Source organism: Poecilia reticulata, linkage group LG15, assembly GCF_000633615.1.
Source record: "Poecilia reticulata strain Guanapo linkage group LG15, Guppy_female_1.0+MT, whole genome shotgun sequence".
Classification (NCBI taxonomy): Eukaryota; Metazoa; Chordata; class Actinopteri; order Cyprinodontiformes; family Poeciliidae; genus Poecilia; species Poecilia reticulata.
Window position 1 is genome coordinate 23,524,300 of NC_024345.1, and position 22,676 is coordinate 23,546,975.

Below are 22,676 nucleotides of genomic sequence, written 5' to 3' on the forward strand. Positions count from 1 at the left end.
CATGTGAGGACCCACATCGATAGTTTCTCTCCCTTTAAACTGGACTATGGCGCCTTTTTCTTCTCTTTATTAAAGTATATTACCTGGAGACTTTATATTTTTGTTGTTGTTCTTTTTGTGCAGAGATGAAGCAAAAAGCTGCAGCTTGGAGGTAAACAACTGAAATAAAATAAATATGATTGAAGGTTTTGTCAGTACTTAAAATGATTCAGGATTTTGTTAAAGATGAACACCATGTTGTTTTAACTCCTTAGTGAACAAAGTTGCATAAAAGCAACATAAATTAGTTCTGATTTTATGGCTGTGAAATTATGAACAAATGTATAATAACTGAGCCTGGATAAAATTATTTATTTTGTAAATTCAGACAATCTTCTTTGTTGTTTTTGAAAAGAAGACAAAATAAAGTGGATGCTAGGTGATAACATAATCCACAGGCTAATTATGAATAACATTACTATATACATAATATTTATTCCAGACAAATTATGATAAATGAATGAGATTTATTTCCAATTGGAGCTTTGAACTTAGTTCAGAATATTTAGGAGGTGAATTGTAAATATGAATCAATTAATTTTAACCTGACTGAACTGAGTGAACCAGTTTTGTTAAAGATGAGATCACAGAACATTTTTGTAGCAAAACTGTGGATCCGACATCTTTTATTTGTCCAAGTGGCTAATGCTACTGACTTTTCTAGCTGAAAATATCAGTCGGTACTTATTAGTCTTTTATTTTCTTCCACTTTCTGGTTTTTATTGCTTTAACTGTTCTTTTGTGGTTTTGGGTCTGTTTTATTGCAGGTGGTTCTGTCTCGTAGTTCTCATTTTATTTTATGGACTTTGGAGTTTGCAAAGTGTTCTACAAACCCAATCAGGACTAAGGAGGTCCGGAGCGCTTTATTCGCTTTTCTTGACACGGACCATGACTTTTCAATTTATGGAACGTCTTCTCCGCTCCATCAGAGCAATAAGTAGCTTTTAGAAAAGCAGTAGTGAAGTCGCACATCTTGCTCTGCTGAGGATCTTTGCACAGGGAGATATCTGTTAAACTGTGAGGCTAGGGTTACCATAATTTGATATGACTTGCTATTAATTCAACACATAACATGCTCCCTTTGTGGCTGTGACAAAACTAACAGAGAGAGTTGTTTTCGCCCTCCTTTGTGTGTGGTAATTATTGCTGAGAGTCATAGCAGCACACGCTACCAGCTCAGGTCGCTCCCACACGCCTTTCATTTGAGCCTCAGCTGAACGTGTCACATTACACAGACAGGGAGCATCAGCTATCAGCACAGCCTGTCTGCTGCTGCTCTTTCTCTGTGAACGCCGGTGGAAAGGCTATGCTGACATTTGGATTTGTTAGAACAAATCTGAAAATTCACTCCTTTTTGTACATGTCTTTTTCTGCAGCCAACTTCCGTCCCTTTGTGAGTCGCTCTGTTGTCACAATTTTGCATGATTTGTTTCCTCCCCACAAAAAAAAAAAGGTATTAAAGTAACCTCTTTGTGAAAGCCAGGTCACTGCATCATAACATTGTGTTTCTGCAAGACATGCAGCATTACTCAGTTTTCCTGCCAGTGGTCAGAAATTCATGGCTGACTTGTTTAAGCTGGCAAAGGTTTGAAAGAATGTGGTGCACCTGTCAGGTATTCACTTCCTGTCACAGCAGAATGGAACCACATATTTTCAAATCATGAAATTAGTAGGGAGATGTTAAATGGTAGAGAGCAGGCAGGTGGATGGGTGATGCATTTTATGACAAACTTCAGCCAATTTGTGACAGTTCCTCCAGTGGAGGAAGACGTGACAGCTGGTGAGACGGGCCAGGAGAAGCTGGGCGCATTTCATCAGGTAACAGTGGAGTCTTTACTCTGTGGACTGAGGGGACACCTTAAGTGCCAGCGAAGGCAGAAGAGACAGCTAAGTCCCAAATGTGCTGCAGCTCACAAAACGGAGAGCGAACAAGGCCCACTGAAACAAACAGGGAGTGACAGAAGGCAGCGGAAACTGAGATGGGAAAATAGAAAAAGAGGCGTAAAAGTCTTAGTTTATAGAAAGGTGAACCAGAAGATGTGGATAATTTGATGAAGCAAGTTTGTAAAAAATGGCGAAATGTTGTTAAAATTACATTTAACCACATAAAGGAGCAAAATTTTGACACTCAAAATGATTATTTTGAGTGTTTCTCAAATAATTTCAATGAAAAAAAAATTTACGCAACATTTGCAACAGTTTTTGCACTTTAATGCTAATCTGTATTTAAAGCACAGACTTTAATATACTTTATGGCATCCCTTCATGTTTCCTCCTCATGAATACCTAAAAATAGCAAATTGCTAGCAGGCACAAAAGCATGTCCTGCTTCCAAATCTGTACTGACAACTAAATTCTCCGTGTCGCTCCGTCTAACTCATTCATTGAACTCTGTGGGCTTCAGAGACACAAGCAGCAAAAAGATGATCACACTGACAGGACATCCAATGCAGGCGCAGAGAGCGGCTTACATCAGAGGAAGAGCAGGAGTCCAGAACGAGTTGGTGAAAAACACTAAGCCTCTTTATTGCTTTCCCTCTTCGTATATTATAGGACTAAAAGCCACAAAAGTGGCTAAAATGAACACATTTAAATATTATGAAAAAGGTTAATTATTCTACTATTTTAATACTATATGAAAAAATAATTTAAAAAAGTAAACTCATGCAGATTTATTATACAAAGCAATATTTTAAGAATTTATCGCTGGTTTTTGCTTACAGCTAAAAAAATCAAATAAAAACTTAACTTCTCAGAAAATTAGAATAAGACCAATAAAAACAGATTTTTAATAATTCAATCTCCTGAAACGACTGTCCACACCGAACAGGAAGTCCACTGAATACTTGGTTGGGGCTCCTTATGCCTGAATTACTGCATCAATGCATCATGACACGGAAACGATCAGACTGTGGTTCTGCACCATCTACAACAACAGCAAAGCATCATAATCATAACAATCATAACTAACTGTGGGAGTGTAATCTACAAATAAAACACAAAGGAGCCCCGCTGAGCAACCATCCGCTCATCTTTCTGGGAACATCTCACCATGTGAAATATTTCTAATGTTTTCTTTGGTTCAGATTGGCTCAATGCAACAAATGTAGAACAGAAACCATGTGGCGAATCTCCACTAAACTCTTGAAGAGTCTTTGCATTACAATCCTCTAAAGGATGGGATTACCTGTGCAGGGAATGAACTGTTTTCCTTCCACTTAACTTTTTTAAGTGAAATCCTTGAATCCAGCTTCTTTATGCCTTATCCTTCCTATGGAGTGTTTACTAAACATATATGTAACTTCCATGGATGAAATTAACATTTTAATCATATTCTAATTGAACGTGGTTCACCTGTAAAAAAAACCAAACTTAAAACTGAACCAACAAAACCAAAGAATCTAAAATACAGACATCATCTTAACCACAGTAGCTTCTTTATATCTAGGTCACTCGGATAAGTCACTTTTAAAGAATATGACAGGATTCTTTTGGTAATATATAAATCAAATGTGGTTACACAGACAGACAAAAGCCACCGGAGCTGTGTCTATTTATGTGGAGCAAAAGCATGAATTATTACTGTCATTGTGCCACAGCCGTACTAAAGGAATGCCCAGACCACACGCCGCTGAAGCATGAAAGCATAAAACCAAGATTGCTTTGGGTTCATGGGCTGCACACACTGACCTGGTTGTTGACACTTGGATACACATTCACAATCCTCTTTTTTCCCCAAAAAGCTTTGAGAGTGAGGGTGGAAGAAAGGAGAATGCACTTACTGCTTGACAGATGATGGGGTATTTGATTCGATTGATGCCACCGGCAAACACGGCGAAGGTCAGCGCCGTGTGGAAGCAGAAGTTGAGAAGCATGTGCCATCCCTTCCTGCTGATGCGGATAGCGCTGAGAGGAAGAAAAAGACGACGCAAAATATTACAGATGCAGCTAAACTCTATTTTATTCAGAAATGATCCAATCAGCAGGGTTTTTTTTTTTTAACTGCTGAACAGGAAAACCCAGAATGCAGCTCACTAGGACTGAGGAGCTGGATCAGGTGTGCGGAGGAGAACAACTTCTCCATGTGGGATGCAGACTGACTCACGTAGCTCCTTACCACGGCGCTCCTACATGTTTGCATGTTCTTCTTGTTTTAAATAGCTTTGGGTTTGAATGGATTTTCTCATTATGTAAGGAAAGCAGCAGCAATCTGTTGATGTACCAATGCTGCTACCTCAAGCTGTTATCCCCCCTCCGCCCCGTCTGCACATGTCACAACGGTTTTTACATGGAACAGAAAGAAATTGGCTTAAATTTCTACTCAATGGGGTTTTTGTGTGTAGGGAGCATTTTAAGTCAGTGCAGCAACTTAAATGTGTAGAATGAGGGCAGGACGGGATTTTTAAAGGTCGTCTCATCTTCAAATTTGCAATTTTTTAATTGTATTATGATGTCATCTGTTATTTTGTTCCAAAAATGATTTAATTCTGTCTTTATTTACAAACTTTTATTCCTTTTTCATTCTTAAAAAGTACTTACTTTTTAAGAACTATTTCTAAAAAGTACAATGTCAAAAGGAGCCAATAGCTTCACCTAACTCTTTTACATCAAACTCTTTAGTCTTACTTAATGACTTAGGATAGATTATAATTATAATACAGGTGAAATATAAATTTTACTGGTTTAACAGGATTTCTACACGTCCCAGTTTGAGAAAACTGTAAAGTAAAATTATAAATTTGTTTAGGATTGGGGTAGATGAGATCTGAATTAAAACAAGAGATCCTTAAAAAAATGATGAACAATATTCTAGTATATTATTACATATTGGTGCATTGGTAACACTTTATTTGAAGGGGGTGAATAAAACTGTCATAAACATGTCATAACATGTCATGAACATGAATAAACCTTCATGAATATTTATGACTGTTGTCATAAAGCGTCATTCGGTAAATTATGACACTTTTAATACAAAGTTGACATTATTCAAAATGTCTTTGTTATGAAAACTTGACATTAACCAAGAAATCATTACCGATATAAATTTGTTCTAAAAGTATAACTGATTGCACTTTAAAAATTAGGTAACTTTATGTTATTAAAGGTGAAGTTTAAACCGTAATGATTTCTTAGTTAATGTCAAGTTTAACAAAGACATTTTGAATAATGTCAACTTTGCATTAAAAGTGTCATAATTTACCGAATGACTCTTTATGACAACAGTCATAAATATTCATGAAGGCTTATTCATGTTCATGACGGGTGTTATGACATGTTTATGACAGTCATAAATATTCATGAAGGCTTATTCATGTTCATGACATGTTATGACATGTTTATGACATGTTATGACATGTTTATGACATGTTATGACATGTTCATGACATGTTATGACATGTTTATGACAGTTTTATTCACCCCCTTTCACATAAAGTGTTACCGCTGCATTGACTTTGTGCAATTTATGACCCAACAGAAAAAAAACAATTTCACTTCAGTTCAAAATGAATAAAGTTCACCTGAAGGTCTGCAAAGACTTAATTCACACTAAACATTCATCTATAGAACCGAATCAAAATTAAGACCAGTTGTTTAGTTAACTGAGAATTTATAAATTAATAAGTTAAAATATAGCTATTAAGCTGATCAATATTTACACAATTAGATATTTTATGTTCAAAATAACACCACTGATACATTTTTAAGACATCCCAAAGATCAACAATGTGTTTGTTTCTTCTTCTGCTGCCCATTAGCATTTTTAAATCGTATGATTCATGAGATCTAAAGAAAGCAAAGCTGGAGAACCGAGAACAAACCCACCTGTTCCATTTAGTGACGGAGCCTCGGAGCTTTTAAGCTCCTTCTGTCTGAACCTTTAGAGGCTGATGCTTAGATAGATGCTCTTTCAGCTCTTCTCAGAACACAAAATAAAGGAGTGAATAGGAAAGGTTGTGAAATGTGAACACTCCACCGAGCCAGATGGCCCAAAACAGGACGGGATCAATTTCATTTGTTTCACCGCATAATATTTCAGGCACCACTAAGTGTGCATATTCATCCTCCAGTGTGACTTTATCACTAAGCCTGCAACATTCCCACACACCAAAACCAACACATCTAGTAATTATAGCTCTATGTGCAACAATCACTCTGCTGGGTTCCATAATGAGCTAGAACATTATATTTTGAAGATGGCTGGATAAAGTTAGATTTTCAAATCTTTCAAGTAAAACATTGAAAGATTGTTTTAATGTTTCCATACTCCACAGTCCAGATTCCTTTACATGCACCTTAATACATAAAAAAAGTCACAGACACAAAGAGAATCAGATAATAGGACACAAGGAAGGAGGGACTACTTGAATCAAATTCTAGTCTGTTTCATACAAACTTTATAGGAGTCTTTGATGCAAACGCACTTTCACTTTGAGACCAAAATATGTGACCAATCAGGGTCCATGCAGCCCTGAGCTGGGCACTCAGCCCACATCACTGGTTTCCACCCAGTTGTTAGAAGATGTGACTAAATAGGTCAGACATTTCCAACATGTTTTCTAGGCTGTGTGAGTTAGCAGACCATCTAATCTTTTAATTCCCATCCTCTGTCAGCTCATGTTGTTTTTTTTTTTTTCTAATTGTTGTTGTTGTTGATTCAGTCCCTGAATGTCCCTGTTTGAAATTACATAACCCTGCTGTGGATGTGGAAATCTTCCCTCCCCAAAATGGAGGAGTAGAGCCCCGGCGGCACGTGAGCCCACTGTAGATGAAGCAGCGGCTGCTGGAGCCTGGAGGCGTGTCTGGGGCCGGGCCTCACTGATTTCTGCAAAGGGGAGGGAGAATTAGAGCTGCTGGAGTTCCAGGTCCATCCAGCACCAGGCCCATAAATCAGGGTGGCTGCGGGCCTCCCTGGAAGAGGTTTTCACAGGTTCTGCTGCGGGCTTTCATTGGGTCAAGTACATTAACCTGGCAACCCTCCATATCTCCATCTCTCAGAGGGTTGGTGGGGGATAAAACCGCCCCGGCTCTGCATCTACTCCCTCACCTCGGAACCAGCCGCTCCGACAAACGCAAGGGGTAATAAAGCAACAGACTGCAATATAAGACGTTTTACATGGAGGAGGTTTAGCCAAGCCAAACGTGCTGCTGATGTCTCATAAACCGAAGAGCGCAGGCTTGGTAACAAGCTGCGATGGAAGTGGTTACAGTCTAATGCATGTTTATTAAGTCAGAAAAAGAGACAAGAGTGAGGATAAGATAAAGATCTGTGGCTGGAATTAACAAGACGATATGAAAGAAACTAATTCTTCCCTGTTTAACGAACTGTGTCCCATTCTGCTGGAGGAGAAACAAAGAAAAAAAACTGAATATGAAGAAACGCTACTAGACACAAAGAGGTTGATATAATAGATGTCTGTTATGACAGAACGGTTAAATAAGCTAAATTAGTTATTTAGTCTATAAATATCTTAAGCAGGGCTGCACAGTGGCGCAGTTGGTAGAGCTGTTGCCTTGCAGCAAGAAGGTTCCCGACCCCGATTCCCGACCCCGGTCTTTCTGCATGGAGTTTGCATGTTCTCCCTGTGCATGGTGGGTTTTCTCCGGGTACTCCGGTTTCCTCCCACAGTCCAAAAACATGACTGTCAGGTTGATTGGCCTCTTCAAATTGTCCCTGGGTGTGAGTGTGTGTGCATGTGTGTCTCTGTGTTGCCCTGTGACAGACTGGCGACCTGTCCAGGTGACCCCGCCTCTCGCCCGGTACACTAGCTGGACAAGCACCAGCAACCCTCCCGACCCCACTAAGGGACAAGGGTGTAAGAAAATGGATGGATGGAATATCTTAAGCATTTTTGCAAAGTTTATTAGAGTCACAGCGGGAAATCTTCCTGAAGTGGAAATTAAAAATACTTTCATAATCAAAATAAAAATCTGAAAGAGATGCATTTTTATTCTTCCTCTTTTACTCTCAAATAAAATCTAGTGCAAGTAAAAACCTAAAAGTCACATCACTGTAATTTATCTGATGGGTAATCTCAGCATCAGTGTGTTTATGAACAAACTGTATCATAAAGATAAAGTAACACAGAGGAGAGGAGACGAACACAACTGTTGGTCATAAACGTGATAAATTGGGCTTTTATGGAAGAGTGGCAAGAAGAATCATAAGAAGTTCTTTATGCACAAACCAAGTCTTACCAAGAAAACTGTGAAAGGTGATTGCTTTTAATGAAGCCAACACACAACTTCTGAAGTATATGCAGAAACCCCCTATCTGTCATGAAACACAGTGGTGGCAGCATCATGATGCGAGGATCATTTTTGTTAGTAACACAGGAAAGCAGGTCAGATTTGTGAGGAAACTACAAACATGGCGACCCTGAAGGAAACCTGTCAGACGCTGCAGAAGGCTTCAGCCTGGTGAGGATGTTCACCTTCAACAGGAAACCAACCCTGAACTAACAGCCAGAGCTGCAGCAGGATGGGTCGGGTCAAAGCAGGTCAGTTTAAATCAATCTGAGAAACTATGACAATGTTCGGAACATTGTTTTCAGGGATGCTCTTCAACGAATCTGACGGAGCTTGAGCTATCTTGCAAATAAAAACAGAAAACAAGGCCTACAGACATTTCCCAAGCACTGAAAGAGGGCTATTCAAAGCACCGATTGAAAACCCCAACAATTTAAAAACAAAATCATGCATCATTTTCCTTCCACTTTATTTATAGACTTTATGTCTATAAAGCCCCAGTTCGACACATTGAGGTTTCTGGTGCAAAGTGACAAACTGTGAAAAAGCTCAAGGTGATGAATATTTCTGCAAAGCACTGCTGATAATTCAAATAATAGAAAAGGTAAAACGCAGCACATGGCGGTACGTACGTGCAAAGAGATTGCCATAATTGCATTTGACTGCTGTTGCTAAGCAAAACCTGTGGTGATAACTTCAAAATAATTTGCAGGCAGCAGAAAAGTTGACACAATTACTGTCAGAAGATTAACAGACGTCTGATTTCACTGTGAATCTGTGCTGCTACCTGAGGCTGGGCAACATGCTAAATGAATTAAATTATTTTAATGCTGCTTTTTAAACAAAGTAAAAAAAAAAACCCTGAGGCAGAAAAAAAAATCACAGGTAATGAAGGTTCTTTCCTTAGAGACATCTGCATCAGTGAACTTTGCCAGGAGGCAGCTGCAGCCGAATGAAGTAATAAAAGATACAAAAAGTGGAAACGATGTGGTTTTATAGCGTCTGACAGAGAGCAGAATGTAAAAACACACAGGGAAAGTTTCTCCCGTCGATCTATTTGACATTCAGAGACAGTGGCAGAAAGAAAACGCAAAACTACTTGTGGAGTTTCAAATAAGAGAAAAAGAGTGTTGGGTCTTTTATCAGCAGTTTTCGTATCAGATTTATTGTGGCCATCCAGCAGAGGCCAGGATGTCTCACTCCTCCCGTTTCTCTGAAACAGCAACAATTATTTTGAGCACTAAGGAAATTACATAGATCTTAGTGGTCACAGATATTAGCTTCCATGGCTGGACCGTTTCATTGTGCATATTAATGCACATTATGGTATATTTTGTGTTTGAACTACTACAATAAGCAGATGAATGCATTCTTAGCTAAGTCTCAAGTATTTGTGGATTCCAGCTACTTGTGGGCGTCTGTGGTCCCAACCTCTGCAAACACCAGGGGTTCACATCTAATTCAGCACAGTTTGATTTGCAAAACCTCTAAATATGCTGGTATGTAAACTGTGAAGGGTTGGAAAACGTCTCTGACTGCTGCAGTCTGATTTAAGTATTTGTTAATTTGTCCTGACTGTGAACACTTTTGATGTAAATTGTGTCAGTTGCTTTCAAAGGATTTCGGGTTTAAGGAAATTATACCAACTGCTGTGAATTTCCCTTCGCTCCAACATCTTACGTTTACCAATAATCACAAATTCTGTGCTGAAATATCTTGTTGTTGGAAAAGGAAGCCAACACACACCTCATTGTGGGTAAATATATTTCTACATGCTGTGTCTACCACTGAACTGTCTTGCATTCTGCCCATTTAACACCCGGTCCCAGCGCTTCACGGCTTGGATCCTGTCAGTCTGCTGGAGTGATACTGAAGTGTTACTAAACAGAGATGTGTTTTAGTGTTGGGGAGAGCCTAGTGGGAGGTGTGGAGGAGGTGGAAGAGTTCGTTAATGTGAGCTACATTGAAGGAAAATCCCCTCTAACTCTGTGTGTGCAAAACATTAAATCTGCCATCACACATTAAAATATGGATTTTTTTTTTGTTTTTTTTGCTTCTAGCCTAAACATGAACTGATGTTCCTTTTACTTTAAGATGCTTGTGGTTGGAGCAGTTTAATACACACAGCCTAAAACCTGTTGGAAACTTGTTGATGAAACTAGTTGAGCAGTTGTTGTTCAAAAATCAGATGTTTAGCAGATCTTTTTAGATGTGACACCAAAAAAAAAGGGTCACATTAATATCCCACTGGACTTCCAGGACCCAAAATAATACATTTAGTGTCAAGTAAAATGTTGATTGAATATGAGCAGTAATACAGTTATAGCTGATGTTTCTTTAATGTTTTTATTTCTGCTGCTAACAAATTTGGTTCCTAGTTCAACGATGAAAAAAGTTCAACATCGTATCGTTTTAATTCACAAACACTGCATATAAACCACAGCAACTAGCAAAATGACTTATTTCTGCGCTTAAACAATATTCAGTCGAGCAAACTTCTACTTTATAAACCTAAAAAAGGCTGAAGGTACTCTACAAAATACCTGCTTCTCTATTCTCGCCTCGTTCAGATACAAAGCAACAAAGGTGGCCTCTATACCTCCTAACAGATCCGTAGGGGGCACGTGTTTGTCTTATGATGGACTAAAACACATGCTTTACCACAGACACTAATGTGTACATGTTTTATATCCTCTTAGACAGATTGTAGGGCTTAACAGCAGCCTAAAGCATCTGACTCACACCCCGGTGAGCCCAGGATCTGAGGCAGAGGAGTCACAAACCACCATGAGGCTGGAAATAAAAGGTGAGAAATTAGGAGATTATGTAACCGTCTGCCCGCTTGTCCAAACGCTGAGGTGGAGTTAATGACTGTGAATTTAAATTTCAGCATGCCAGGCTGAAGAGGATTAAACCTCGAATGTAGCTAGGCATGTTATCCAGTTTATGAGATTTCCTCTTACCTGTGGTGCACTATGTACGTGATGATGGAGGCGAAGAGGCAGAGCAACATGACCGCCGTGCAGGCGTACACGACCGGGTGCAGAAACTCCCCGGGGTAGGGGGGGAAAGAGAGCACCTTCTTCAAATCCTGAAGCACAGAAAAAGCAAACAAGAAAAGCATCGTCACTATCATGAAAAACCATCAGTCAGTAAAAACTTGGTGTGAAAAATGAAAGAAACTTTGGAAAAAACCCCCCATAATGACACATAATGAGCTCCTAGGATACATATTCACAGCACAGTGCTCTGATGAGATATGTGAGCAAAACACAAATAAACGTCGAGGAAACGTCTCTGAGTTCGAATGCTGTCCAAATCACTACAAAGGAGAAACAACCGTGTCGAGCGAATAGTCTTCCCTCTGCATTTACATTCAGCATCTCAGGCATTAAGCTGACAATGTTTGGCAGAGTGACTGAATGCAAAAATATCATAAGCTTCCCGGGCTGCTAGCAGAGAAGATTCTGGACCAGAAATAGATTAAAGAAAGCAAATGGGGAGAGAAAATATAATACAATGAATGTGACAGTGAAATAAATTTTTGCAAAAATGTCGTTCAGTAGTGGCACAAACTGTGACCGTAACAGCTTAAATCTGTTAGGATGCGAAGTTCTTTGTAAAAGTTCCTGTCAGCTTTAGATCTGCACACGAACAAACTGGGGCCTTTGAAAACAATCCACAGTCTCACCCTGCATGCAGCCAACAGGGTGAGACTGTCTGGCACCGACCGAGGCAAAATGAAGAGTGATGTCGTGATTTTTGGCTCCATCATGTTGAAGTTGCTAAATAAAGTGCACCTTATCTCCATAAGCCCCGCCAGCTCGGTGTGACTTTGTGTCTCGGAGAGTGATCCACATACAAGCTGTCTGGCTCTATCATTGTCTCAGAAACGAGCCCGGTGGGAGATTCCCTCACCGTGTTTATCCAAAAGGCCGGTGAGCCTGTCTGGACCTGCGAGGGGTTGTGACCTGACTCAGAGCTTTTACCAGCACCGTTCCAAAGTAGACCGCTGATTGTTGGGATTATAAAATCCATCCTGAATCCTAATCCATTCAGCAGATCTTTTAAGCCTTTGATTTTAAAACAATATATTCTGTAAAAAATAGTTCAGTCCCAAAAAGACATTTGTAATGTTTTACCACATACTTATAGAAATTCACTTCTGGTCATAAGTTTCCATCCATTCAGGATGCAAAACCTGATGTATTCAGACCAGCCATTTTTTTTTTCCAGAGTAAAATGATTACATAACAAAGCAATTTCAAATACATTTAAAAGCAATAATTGTTTCCTGACACAAATGCAGTTGTTAAGCATGAAAGACTTTTAGTAGGGCTGACGTCAGAGTTTTGGGAAGGCATTTCCAGAAGCTTAATTGGGGCCTGCCCATAGCAACGCATGCATAGGGAGAGCAGTGACTGAACAGTCATGATTTCAGACTGTGACCAGGAAGCCGGAGCACCAGAAAAACCTGAAATGTGTTTTACCAGTTGTAATTAAATTTAAAGCTAAGTGCTCAATGCTTAGCTTGTCCAAAGACAAAACAAATAAATAAAAACTAAAAACATGACAATACCACCAAAGTGGTATTGTCAAAATTGATACCAAACAAAAATTGTTTGGTACCAACAATTTTTGTTGATACCAAAAAGTATCAACAAAAATTGTTCCCATATATTTTTGGTTTTGTGGAGAGAAGACGCAGTTTCTGTCTCCTCCACGACAATCCCTGCAGCCCCAAAACAGGTTTCTGTCTCGTTTGCAGCAAGTTCTTTTAATGATTTTAGCTCCTGTCGAAAACCAACTTGGCTGCTTTTGTGATGGTTACATGATGCCTGGTGTTTTTGTTTTGAGGCCATCCATGTCATGTCCCTTATCTCCCTTATTCCCTGCAGCTGCGTCGCTCCCTGATTGTTACTCTTCTTAAGCCTCTCTCAGTCACCCACTGCCAGATCGAACGCTTTCAGCAAGTAGTTTCTAGCTCTCCCTTCTCGCCCTCTGTGTTACTGCCTCGCCCTTGTTCTCTGGATTTGCCCCTTTTGCCTCACCCTTGTCGGACTGCTGTTTTGCCTACCCGGATCTCGCCCAAGCCTGTTTCTTTGACGCCGCTCACACCCACTCCCTCGGACTCTGCTCTCTTCCTCATTGTGTATGACCTCGGCCCGGCTGACCAACAACTTGGATCTGGACTTAATACCTCTGATTCCACGGTGTGAGTAAGCTGCCCTGCATCAGTGCTTCTCCCCCGCCCCCATCTCCTAGCCAGTGTCCACCTCAGATCTCTAATAAAGATCTGAGGTTTCTGCTCAGTTCTGTCTCGTGGCTGATTTCGGGTCCTCCTACTGTGCCTTTACAGTATAATCTGGCCACTATAGACCCGACGCCCGCACAGGAGTGGCGCGGTACTGTAGAGAGAGCCATTACCAAGCTAATATTAGCATTTTGGCTAATTTTAGCTTACACACAAATTTTAACATATTGAATGGAGCAAGTCCATGTTAGTCAACATGTTTGTGACTCGCCACATGGTTTTGAGTACATTGTAGCTTACTTTAGCATCAGAACGCTGGGTTCAAACCGAAGGGCACACGTTGGCAGGCCCCGTTTATATTTCTTCAGAAATTTTCTAGTCTTATCTTACTCCTCCTAAAACACCTCATATGTTCTTCAGACGATTGTGTTGTTAGATTATTCAATTCAGTCTAAGTTTCAACCATCTGACCAAATCTGTACATAAAAACTAACATTGAAATGAAAATAATTGGAACATCAGTCACTTTCTACAGTGAAGCCAGTTTTACATCACTGTGGACGGAGGAGCTACTGACCAGAAACCATGGTTTCTGCAGAAACCCTACCCTAAAATGCAAATCTAACTGGAATGTGCAGCAGCATATGCAGACAAAACAAGTTCTATGGCCATTTCAGACAGAAATGGAGCTTTCCAGCCACAATGTTAAAAAAATCACAGCAAAGCTTTTGAATCTGATGTTGTACCATATGGCAGGCATGGTGGCGGCAGCATTATGCTGCAGAGTTCTACCCTGGAATCAAAACCAAAAATATTACAATAATTTAAATTTACTGTAAACAGAATAATTCAAAATTCTTATCATAATTAAAGGTTTTTCACAAAAAGGATAAACCAAATGATACATGTATACCGCTTTTGCTAAGGACAGTTTTTCCACGTTATGCATGTAACCTAGCATATAAACTTTTGTTATATAATCATTCAACTCTGGAAAAAAAGAAAAGTAAAAAATCTATCCGTGACATAAATTACTGATGTGAACTGTATTCAACCACTTTGGCCACATCTACACTGTTTTGTCGTTATAACGCATATTTAAAAAAAATCACCAAATGTTTATTTTGTTCATCAGAAACAAAATAACAGACACCAGGCATAAATGAACAGGCATTTTACAGGTACTCAGTGTAAATGCAACTCAGTGTCTGCAGTCAGCAGACAGCTGGTTATACAATCACAAAGGTCACTGAAGGTTTTTCCAAGCAACATCTGATTACAAGGGTGATAATGATGGTGGAAAACATTGACTGTGAGTCATCATGAAGCAAATAAAACACAATGCTGCTGCAACAGGCGTCCTCTCCACTGTCAGTGGATGCCATGGCAATGAGAGGACGGCATCCACATGGTGCTCATGTTATAAAAGATCCACGAAGCTATTCATAGCGTTAAAATGATTTTACAATCGATGCTTATAAAACGGCAAACTGCAGGGTTTATATTTGAAGTATTATGAGTTTCACAAACTTATCAAAAATACATGCAGATCGCAGTAAAAACACAACCCTGACAAATGTCCTCAATGTCTGACATCCTGATATGCTGTAAGCCTCCAATATATTAAGTCTGACTGAACTGAACTGTATTACACTAGGATTACATTTGACTTTGTGCCACTGGATTTGAATAACCCAATTTGCTTTTTTCTGTAGAGGACTCTGCTTGTGAAATTTCTCTACATAAATAAACAGAAGCTATAAACTCCAACTTCAGCCAGCAATCAAATGAACAGTTACTGTGAGCAAACATAAAGCGTACGGAAGCAAAGAAAGACCAGAATGCAAATGGTCCTTTTGGGAAAAAAACACAATACCACAAAGACGTTCCGACTGTAAATGGCTTCAAACTGCTCATTTTTAACGGGAAAGAGGAAAGAAGACACTAATTTTATAACAAACAGCAGTTAATAGTATAAAAAATTGTATCAATTTCACTACAGGGCATAGAAAAACAGCTTTCATTAGAAATTAGTTGTTGCATTGTTGAAAGCAAGCCGAGCTAAAACACTGTGAAATATTAAAGGTGATGGTGAGCGATGGCAGCTCTGACAAAATGGCTTCAGGTGAGATGGAAGAAGGCAAATGGCTTCAGGGGACGTGAAGTGATAATCACTATAATGTTAATTCAGAATGTCACCGAGTGAGTCTTTAACCACAGATCAACCCAATAAATAAAAGTCAGCAGCACGTGTAACAACTAAACAGAGTAAATAGATATAATGTTCTGAAAAAGCGTTTGCTTCTCTTTGCTTTTTTGTCTTTCTTAGATTTTTTACTAATTTTAATATCAGACACAATAAATAAGATCTGAGATGCTTTTGAAAAAAACAAAAAACAGTATGCAACATAATAAAGGAAAGTGCAACTCAAAACAGACAATAAATCTCACAATATGCTGTGTTGGTGGTCCACCCAACAGTAGTCATGGACAGGGAAGCCTTCACTTCCTAACTGATATTATTTCCAGATATTTTATTAACAGAAAAAGAAAAACAAAACAGTGGCGTCATAGTAAGGTCATTGATAGAGATTTTTTGGTATTATCATTTTGTTGTTACTTTCAGGTTAAAGTGTTCTCTTGTTTAAACTGTATGTGTGAACTGACCTGGAAGTCACAGCTGCCTGTTATCTTCATGTGAAACAGTTTGACCGAGATTTGAACCGGGCTCAGATCAGGGGCCAGATGTTAAATTGGTTTACGACCTTTGCTTTGTTTAGGTAAAATGTTTTACGACCTTTGCTGTTTTTCCTCTGCTGTCTATCTTGCCTATCCTCCCTCTTTGAAGTTTGAGAATAAAAGACAAGCTGTATCCAAAGAGAAGCAGAACGCTCTGTGAACAGCTCTGAGAAGCAGTTGACAGAGTCTTCTCCTTTTGCTTGCAGAAGTTTAGTCATAAATTCATATACGTTGTCTGTGGTTCTTTTATGTAGGTTCTAGGAAAATACCTATCAGTCATGACACAGCAGGACTTCATGAGCTTCAGGTCTGTCTGGCATGAAACAAAGGCTGGAAATATGGGAAAGCTTGTCATGCTCAAAGTTAAGCAGGCGTCCCTGCATGAGGTCATGACCTTCAAATCAGTAAAGTGTGTAAAGGTCATGGGCAGTACTACTTGGTAGAAATGATCGTCTATCTGTCCAGGGGTCACCGGTCCAACAAAGAGCAACAAGGACACACAGGACAATAGCTATGCACAAACACTAACCACTGATACCACAGGGAAATTTAAGAGAGATCCATTATCCTAACAGTTTGTTTTTCCACTGCATGAGGAGGGTGGAGAACCCTGAGAGAATCAATGTATGCACAGGGAAAAAAATACATCCAGAAAGGCCCCAGGCTGGGATTCAAGTCCAGAGCCGTCTTACTGCAAGGCACCGCTGCTAGCAACTGCACCACTGTCCAACCCCAACAATATACCAGAATATCAAAAATAGCAAATCACGAACATTCTTTGTCTTTGGCGTCTTCATCAGGATAAGGACCAAAAACTGAAACCAACACGAATTGTTTATTTGTTTGTGTATTTAAGGATCCCATCACCAGAGTAGAGGTTATTCTTCTTGAGGTCCAAACCACAAGAACAGTGTGAGGAGGGATGGTCAGCTCCCTCTGTGTGCTACAACCACTGGATTTATTTTCACTAAATAAAGTTATCCAAATTAAAAGTCAGTTTTATGCATTCTTCAATGTGAAATGATGTAACTGGAACAAGACAGGAATGTATTTGAAGTCTTTTCACAGGGTTATATAATGTCAAACTGTTCTGCAAATTCTCCTAAAAGATCAGCAAAATGTGAGAATGTGTTATTTTCTAATGAAAAAAAGACAAAAATAAGAATAATGTCACCACCCAGCTGGACTTTTTAAAGACGAGCAAAGCGGACCCTGTGCTGACATCTGGCTTCCAGCTGCAGGAGAAACTCAGTATCTGTGTGGTTGCCATGTAAATTCATAAAACACTGTTTTTTAGAAAGTCAGAGTACTCAAGAGTCTGTTTTTCATTGCTGATTAGATTCAGTGGAAGCAGAGCTGAAAATCTCTTAATTACTCCGTAATCACTAGCTAATTTTTCGCAGCTATTTTTTAATCTTTATTTGAGTTTAATCAAATCTAATAATTTATGATCTGATATGAAACACTGTGTTTTTGGTTATTGGCCACACATGGATAAAACACTTAATTTGGCATTAAAAAACAAGAGCTAGTGGTTAATGAAAAGGTTTGTAAATTCAGCTCTTAACTAAAACCCTTAAATATTAATCTGAAGTGACATTTTCCAATTAGGAAAACAGAGATTTTACTATAATTTAGCCGATATGCTTAGAATAACAGAGAGGTGAGGACTAGCTGCAGCCTGGAACGTAGCGCTAATTTTAATGCCCTGCATAGAGTAAAACAGTGACAGGCAATTTAAAATGACCTTAGAGCTGAATAGGATGGAGGAGAAGTGGAAGAAAGGAAGACGGATAAAAAGAGTTGGTGTCTGTCAGCAGATGGATCCGTTCAGAGCTAAACGTTTAGAAGGAGAACAGGCTGATCTGTTATACACGTGGCTCTCAGAAGCAGCGTTTATGATCTTGCTGTGACATTTGGCAAACAGCCAAAGGCCCCAGAAGAAAGGGCCAAGAAGGATGACCGCACAATGTGATACCCATACAGAACGCAGACTGGAAAAGCAGCAGCTTTTTGTTTTTTTCTTTACACATATGCTAAAAAGTTCTTAAATTCTTGAAAAGTCGTACGCAAGGATAAAAGTCTCAAAAGCGCACACATTCAAGCTGCTGTTAAACTTTCCAGAAGATCAGAGGCAGACGGCGTATACAGGTGGATAAATCCCTCGACTTCATATACTATTCTCGGTATGTTGCTTTGAACACGCTTCTCGGTTCTGTCAGCACCAACACAACTCACACTGACGGGCTTTAGAGAAAACGCATCGATCTTCAAATTGTCCTCCTGGCATTGCATCCCACATCTTCTGCACTGATTCACAGATTCACCCAAACCCCCACCTCCACCTCCAGCACCAAGCTTCATGTTTCTGTGTGAGAAGGCAGAAAATCACCTGTTGTAAAAAAAATTTAATAAAAATAAACATCTGGCCTTGGTTTTGAATGAAAAAACTTATATTTATCATGCAACTTTGCTAGTCGTTACTAATTACCATTTGATCTCCTCTGTGAATTTTATTTTCACTCCAAAGTAATAAATACATACATTCACACAGCGTCCTGCAAAAACATTAATATCCCTTGAAATTTATTAAATTTTCTAGAACCTCTGCATGATTCCAGCTGCTCTATTCAGAACTCTGAGGTTTGTTTGAGAACATTAGTGAACTAAGAGCAACAGAAATGAAAAACTATATCCCACGCTTTAATCACTGCAAGCAGCAGCATTCGATGCATCATCGAGACGTAGAGTATTGATCAGCTTAAAAAGCAACAAAACATGGCCGCCATCTAAACTAAGAGTCTGAAACCGAGGCCATCTGAACATTTCTTCATGCCAGCAATGTAAAAATCATGTGAAATATTCTGTGGTGCTAATCTGGTTTTGTTGCAACATTCCAAGCATATCATTCCATGAAATCACATACAAACAGCCAAAAACTACTAAATGTCTTTATTATTTTTAACCTTAGTTATTAAAGGTTCCTAAGGAACGACTTGCACTTTCCTTCACACACTCCCTTACACCAGGACGTCTGAAACTGCAGGACTGGGCAAAAGATGGTAATAAACCAGTGGTTATTAACCTGGGTTCGATCGAACCCCAGGGGTTCGGTGAGTCGGTCTCAGGGGTTTGGCGGAGCCTCTGCCACGGAGGTAAAGACACACTTATGTAAAGTCGTGATGACGCCCCGCTTTGCCATCACTTGCTGCAGAGGATCACGTTACAGTGCTTAGCCAATCAGAGGATCACGTTACATTGCTTAGCATATCAGAGGATCACGTTACATTGCTTAGCCAATCAGAGCTGCGGAGGAGCCCTGATTGAAGGAGCTCCACTCTCAGCAGGGATTTGAACTTGTGTCTTTATTTACTTCAGCAAAGCTCAGTTTTTACCAAATTCTATAGTCTAAATCTGCTCCTTAGTTGCATGTTTTCGGGGTTGCTACTGCCTCTAGTGGTGTGGGGGTGGTAACACAACTAATATAATTACATTACTAAATCAGAATACCGCAAATTATTTTGTGTGTCGTGGGGGAATAAGAAGGGTTCGGTGAATGCGCATATGCTACAGGGGGGTTCGGTACCTCAAAAAAGGTTAAGAACCACTGTAATAACAGAAACTGAAAACTCTGGAGGGGCTGCAGATGTCAACAGCTCAGGTGGGAGAATCTATTGTGACGAACATTTAACAATCTGCTCCACATGTACAGCCTTTATGGAGCCATCCTGCTTGAGGTTTGCTGAAAGTCATGTAGGAGACAGAGCCAATACTCAGAGGGAAGAGCTCTGGTCAGCAGGGACCAGGATTAAAGTCACAAGATATACTGAGGTCTGTGGCTGTAAGACGAGAAAATGTCAAACATTTCAAGTGCCGTGGAAACCTTTGGAGGTAACTGTACACCCAGACTTAAATTTACAGATACATATATATGTTTTTTCCAATTATCCGTAGATACTGTACATCTGTGCCGTGCAGCTGATCCAGATTGCAAAGCTGCAGCTCCCTTGTTGGCTTGGCTGTCGTGATGATCGATAGGCTATTGGTGTTAGCTTGCAGTGTGCTCTGATCATCTCTTCCCTGTTGTATTTCTTTACAGCCAAAGCCAATAGCAGCATGTCAGCTGAAGAAAGCGTCAAAACCCACTTTTACATGTAGCTCCTCCACTCAGGTTATTATCATTACTCCCATCATTTTACATCACAGCACTGTAAACACTTTATTACTGCGTCTGGCTGACAGGTTAATGTAGCTACGCCCTTTGACACAGCAATTCATTACAGCCAGGCGACTGTATTAGCACACTGGTCAGTTTGGCTTGGACTTATCCTGGATTGGAGCTGACATGTTATATCCAAACATGCCTCAACTGTCCATGAGCCTCAGTGACTAAACACATCACTGATCCCTTGTTTGTGCTGGAGATACAACTTTAATCTAGTATTCTCCGTCTCCATGCCAAAATCAGATTACCAGAGTCAATTAAACTTGATCCATAATCTCCTGCAGGCACAGTTGGTGCAATTTTATCAAGCCCACAAAATCCAAAGGGACAAGTACACTGCTGATCAGTGAGCACTTAAAGGCTGAATGTCTTGGGTTTACATGATGATTGGTGGAGATGATGAATTGCACATCTTGTAAAACCCTCAAGTAAGTGCCTCCCAGATGTTAAAAGGATTTTGTTTGCAACTGCTGTTGTTTAAATTCCAGGACCGTCAGCTGGAGAACATTCCACCTTTCCCGTCGTAATCACACTGGTGCATGCAAGAGTGCACAAACTGTAAGGGAGGAAAATAAAAGAGGGAGAGTGAGAGAAAACAAAATTAAAATCCTCCAGTGAACAGCCCGTGGCTTGCCGGCTCCAAGTTTCTATCAAGCGACGTATTTTATCATCCTTGAGTGGCCGCGCCAACTCTGGAACAGAACCGGCGCGAGCTTGCAAATCAAACCCACTCGGGCTTGCCTATACATATTGGCAAACAGAGAGAGGCAAGATGGTAGCAGCACAAAATAAACTAAACAAAAAAACGGTGTGAAAGTGACGACGGACAGACAGAAAAACGGTCACGCACCATTACTGCAGGTCATCAGCCGTACCTGGTGGCTGTCACTCGGCTCGCAGTCACGACCGACGGTCACGTTTGCTATCAGCGCCTCACCGATGGAGGTAAACACAGCAAATAATGAAATCACCTGGAATCAAGCACGCATCAATCAAATCCATAAGCATTATGAGCTGAGGAGGAAGTCGAGCCTGGGAATAAAGATGAGCGGTGTAATTTGATTCATGGACACATCGGTCTTGCTGCATTTATCTCTTTATACATCAGAGGGACATTGTTTCATTAGAGTTAATTTCTCCAGAGCCGCAGATTAGAAGTGTTGCATTTGACATTAGGCTTAATTTCAATAAAAAAGGAACTGCAGCTGCTGTGCCATGCAGCATTGAAAGAAGTATTTGCTCCCTTACAAATTTATTCTGTCTTTTTGTCTAAATGTTCCCATTCAAACACATTTTATTGTCAAACAATGATGACCTGAATAAACAGAAATGGCTGTCTTTCAAACAATGTCTTTTTTTTAAAAAAATGGAAAATAAAATCAATATCTTTTTCACATTTCACTAAGTTAAAAAGTAATCAGCCCTTATATTTACTAACTGGTCGTCCCAGCCATGGCGACACCGACTGAATCTGAGAGAAGTTGCATCGAGTCTTTCTGATCACTGCGGAGAGATTTTGGCAGAACAGCTTCAGTTCAGTCACGTTGGAAGGTTTTGGGGATATTTTGGCCAGATTAGGATCATGTCAAAGGGCCATGACTCAATAAGCAGTTCATTAATCGCATGATAAATTAAAATTGTCATGAATTGGGGTTGAGGTGGTGGTGAGGAGTGATGCAGGGACCCAGGTTATAGATGAAATGATGAGTTTTAATGAAAGGCTCACAGTCCAGAACAAGCAGCACGGCAGAGAGCAGCAAACAGCTAATAGCAACTGATAACAAGGACTGACTAGACGAGCTAATGCCGACACAGGACTTAGCAGTTCAACTGTGCCGGTCGACGAACTATCATAGACACTCACAAAGACGTACGGACGCAGAGACTCAGGGAACAGGATAACAATAAACACAGAAAAACTCAAAAATAAACACAGAAAACCACAGATCACGACAAAAATAAGCTCAATCATTTCCATTCTGATGATTAATTCTGTTTTATTTTGTTTTAATTTGGATATTTAAAATGTCTTCCAGTTCCAGTGTGGACTGTTCTGTACAAAACTAAAGTTTATTAGTCAAAGAGAGGGAGAACTTGCTTTATTAGGGCCTTATTAATATGCTATTTGAAAATGGCCTCAAAGTATTATTCACCACAACGTGACAATTT

The 22,676-nt window shown here is 39.8% G+C and overlaps 1 protein-coding gene across 1 annotated transcript in view; it reads right to left on the bottom strand.

The window, feature by feature from the left end:
• The window catches only part of adgra1b (adhesion G protein-coupled receptor A1b), a 186,124-nt gene that overhangs the window by 24,221 nt on the left and 139,227 nt on the right, over positions 1–22,676 (bottom strand). The window contains exons 15-16 of the mRNA XM_008429975.2: positions 11,253–11,380; positions 3,822–3,945 (exon numbers count right to left, since the gene is read on the bottom strand). Of these exons, the coding sequence (XP_008428197.1) occupies positions 3,822–3,945; positions 11,253–11,380 (252 nt within the window). The remainder of the gene's footprint in view (positions 1–3,821; positions 3,946–11,252; positions 11,381–22,676) is intronic.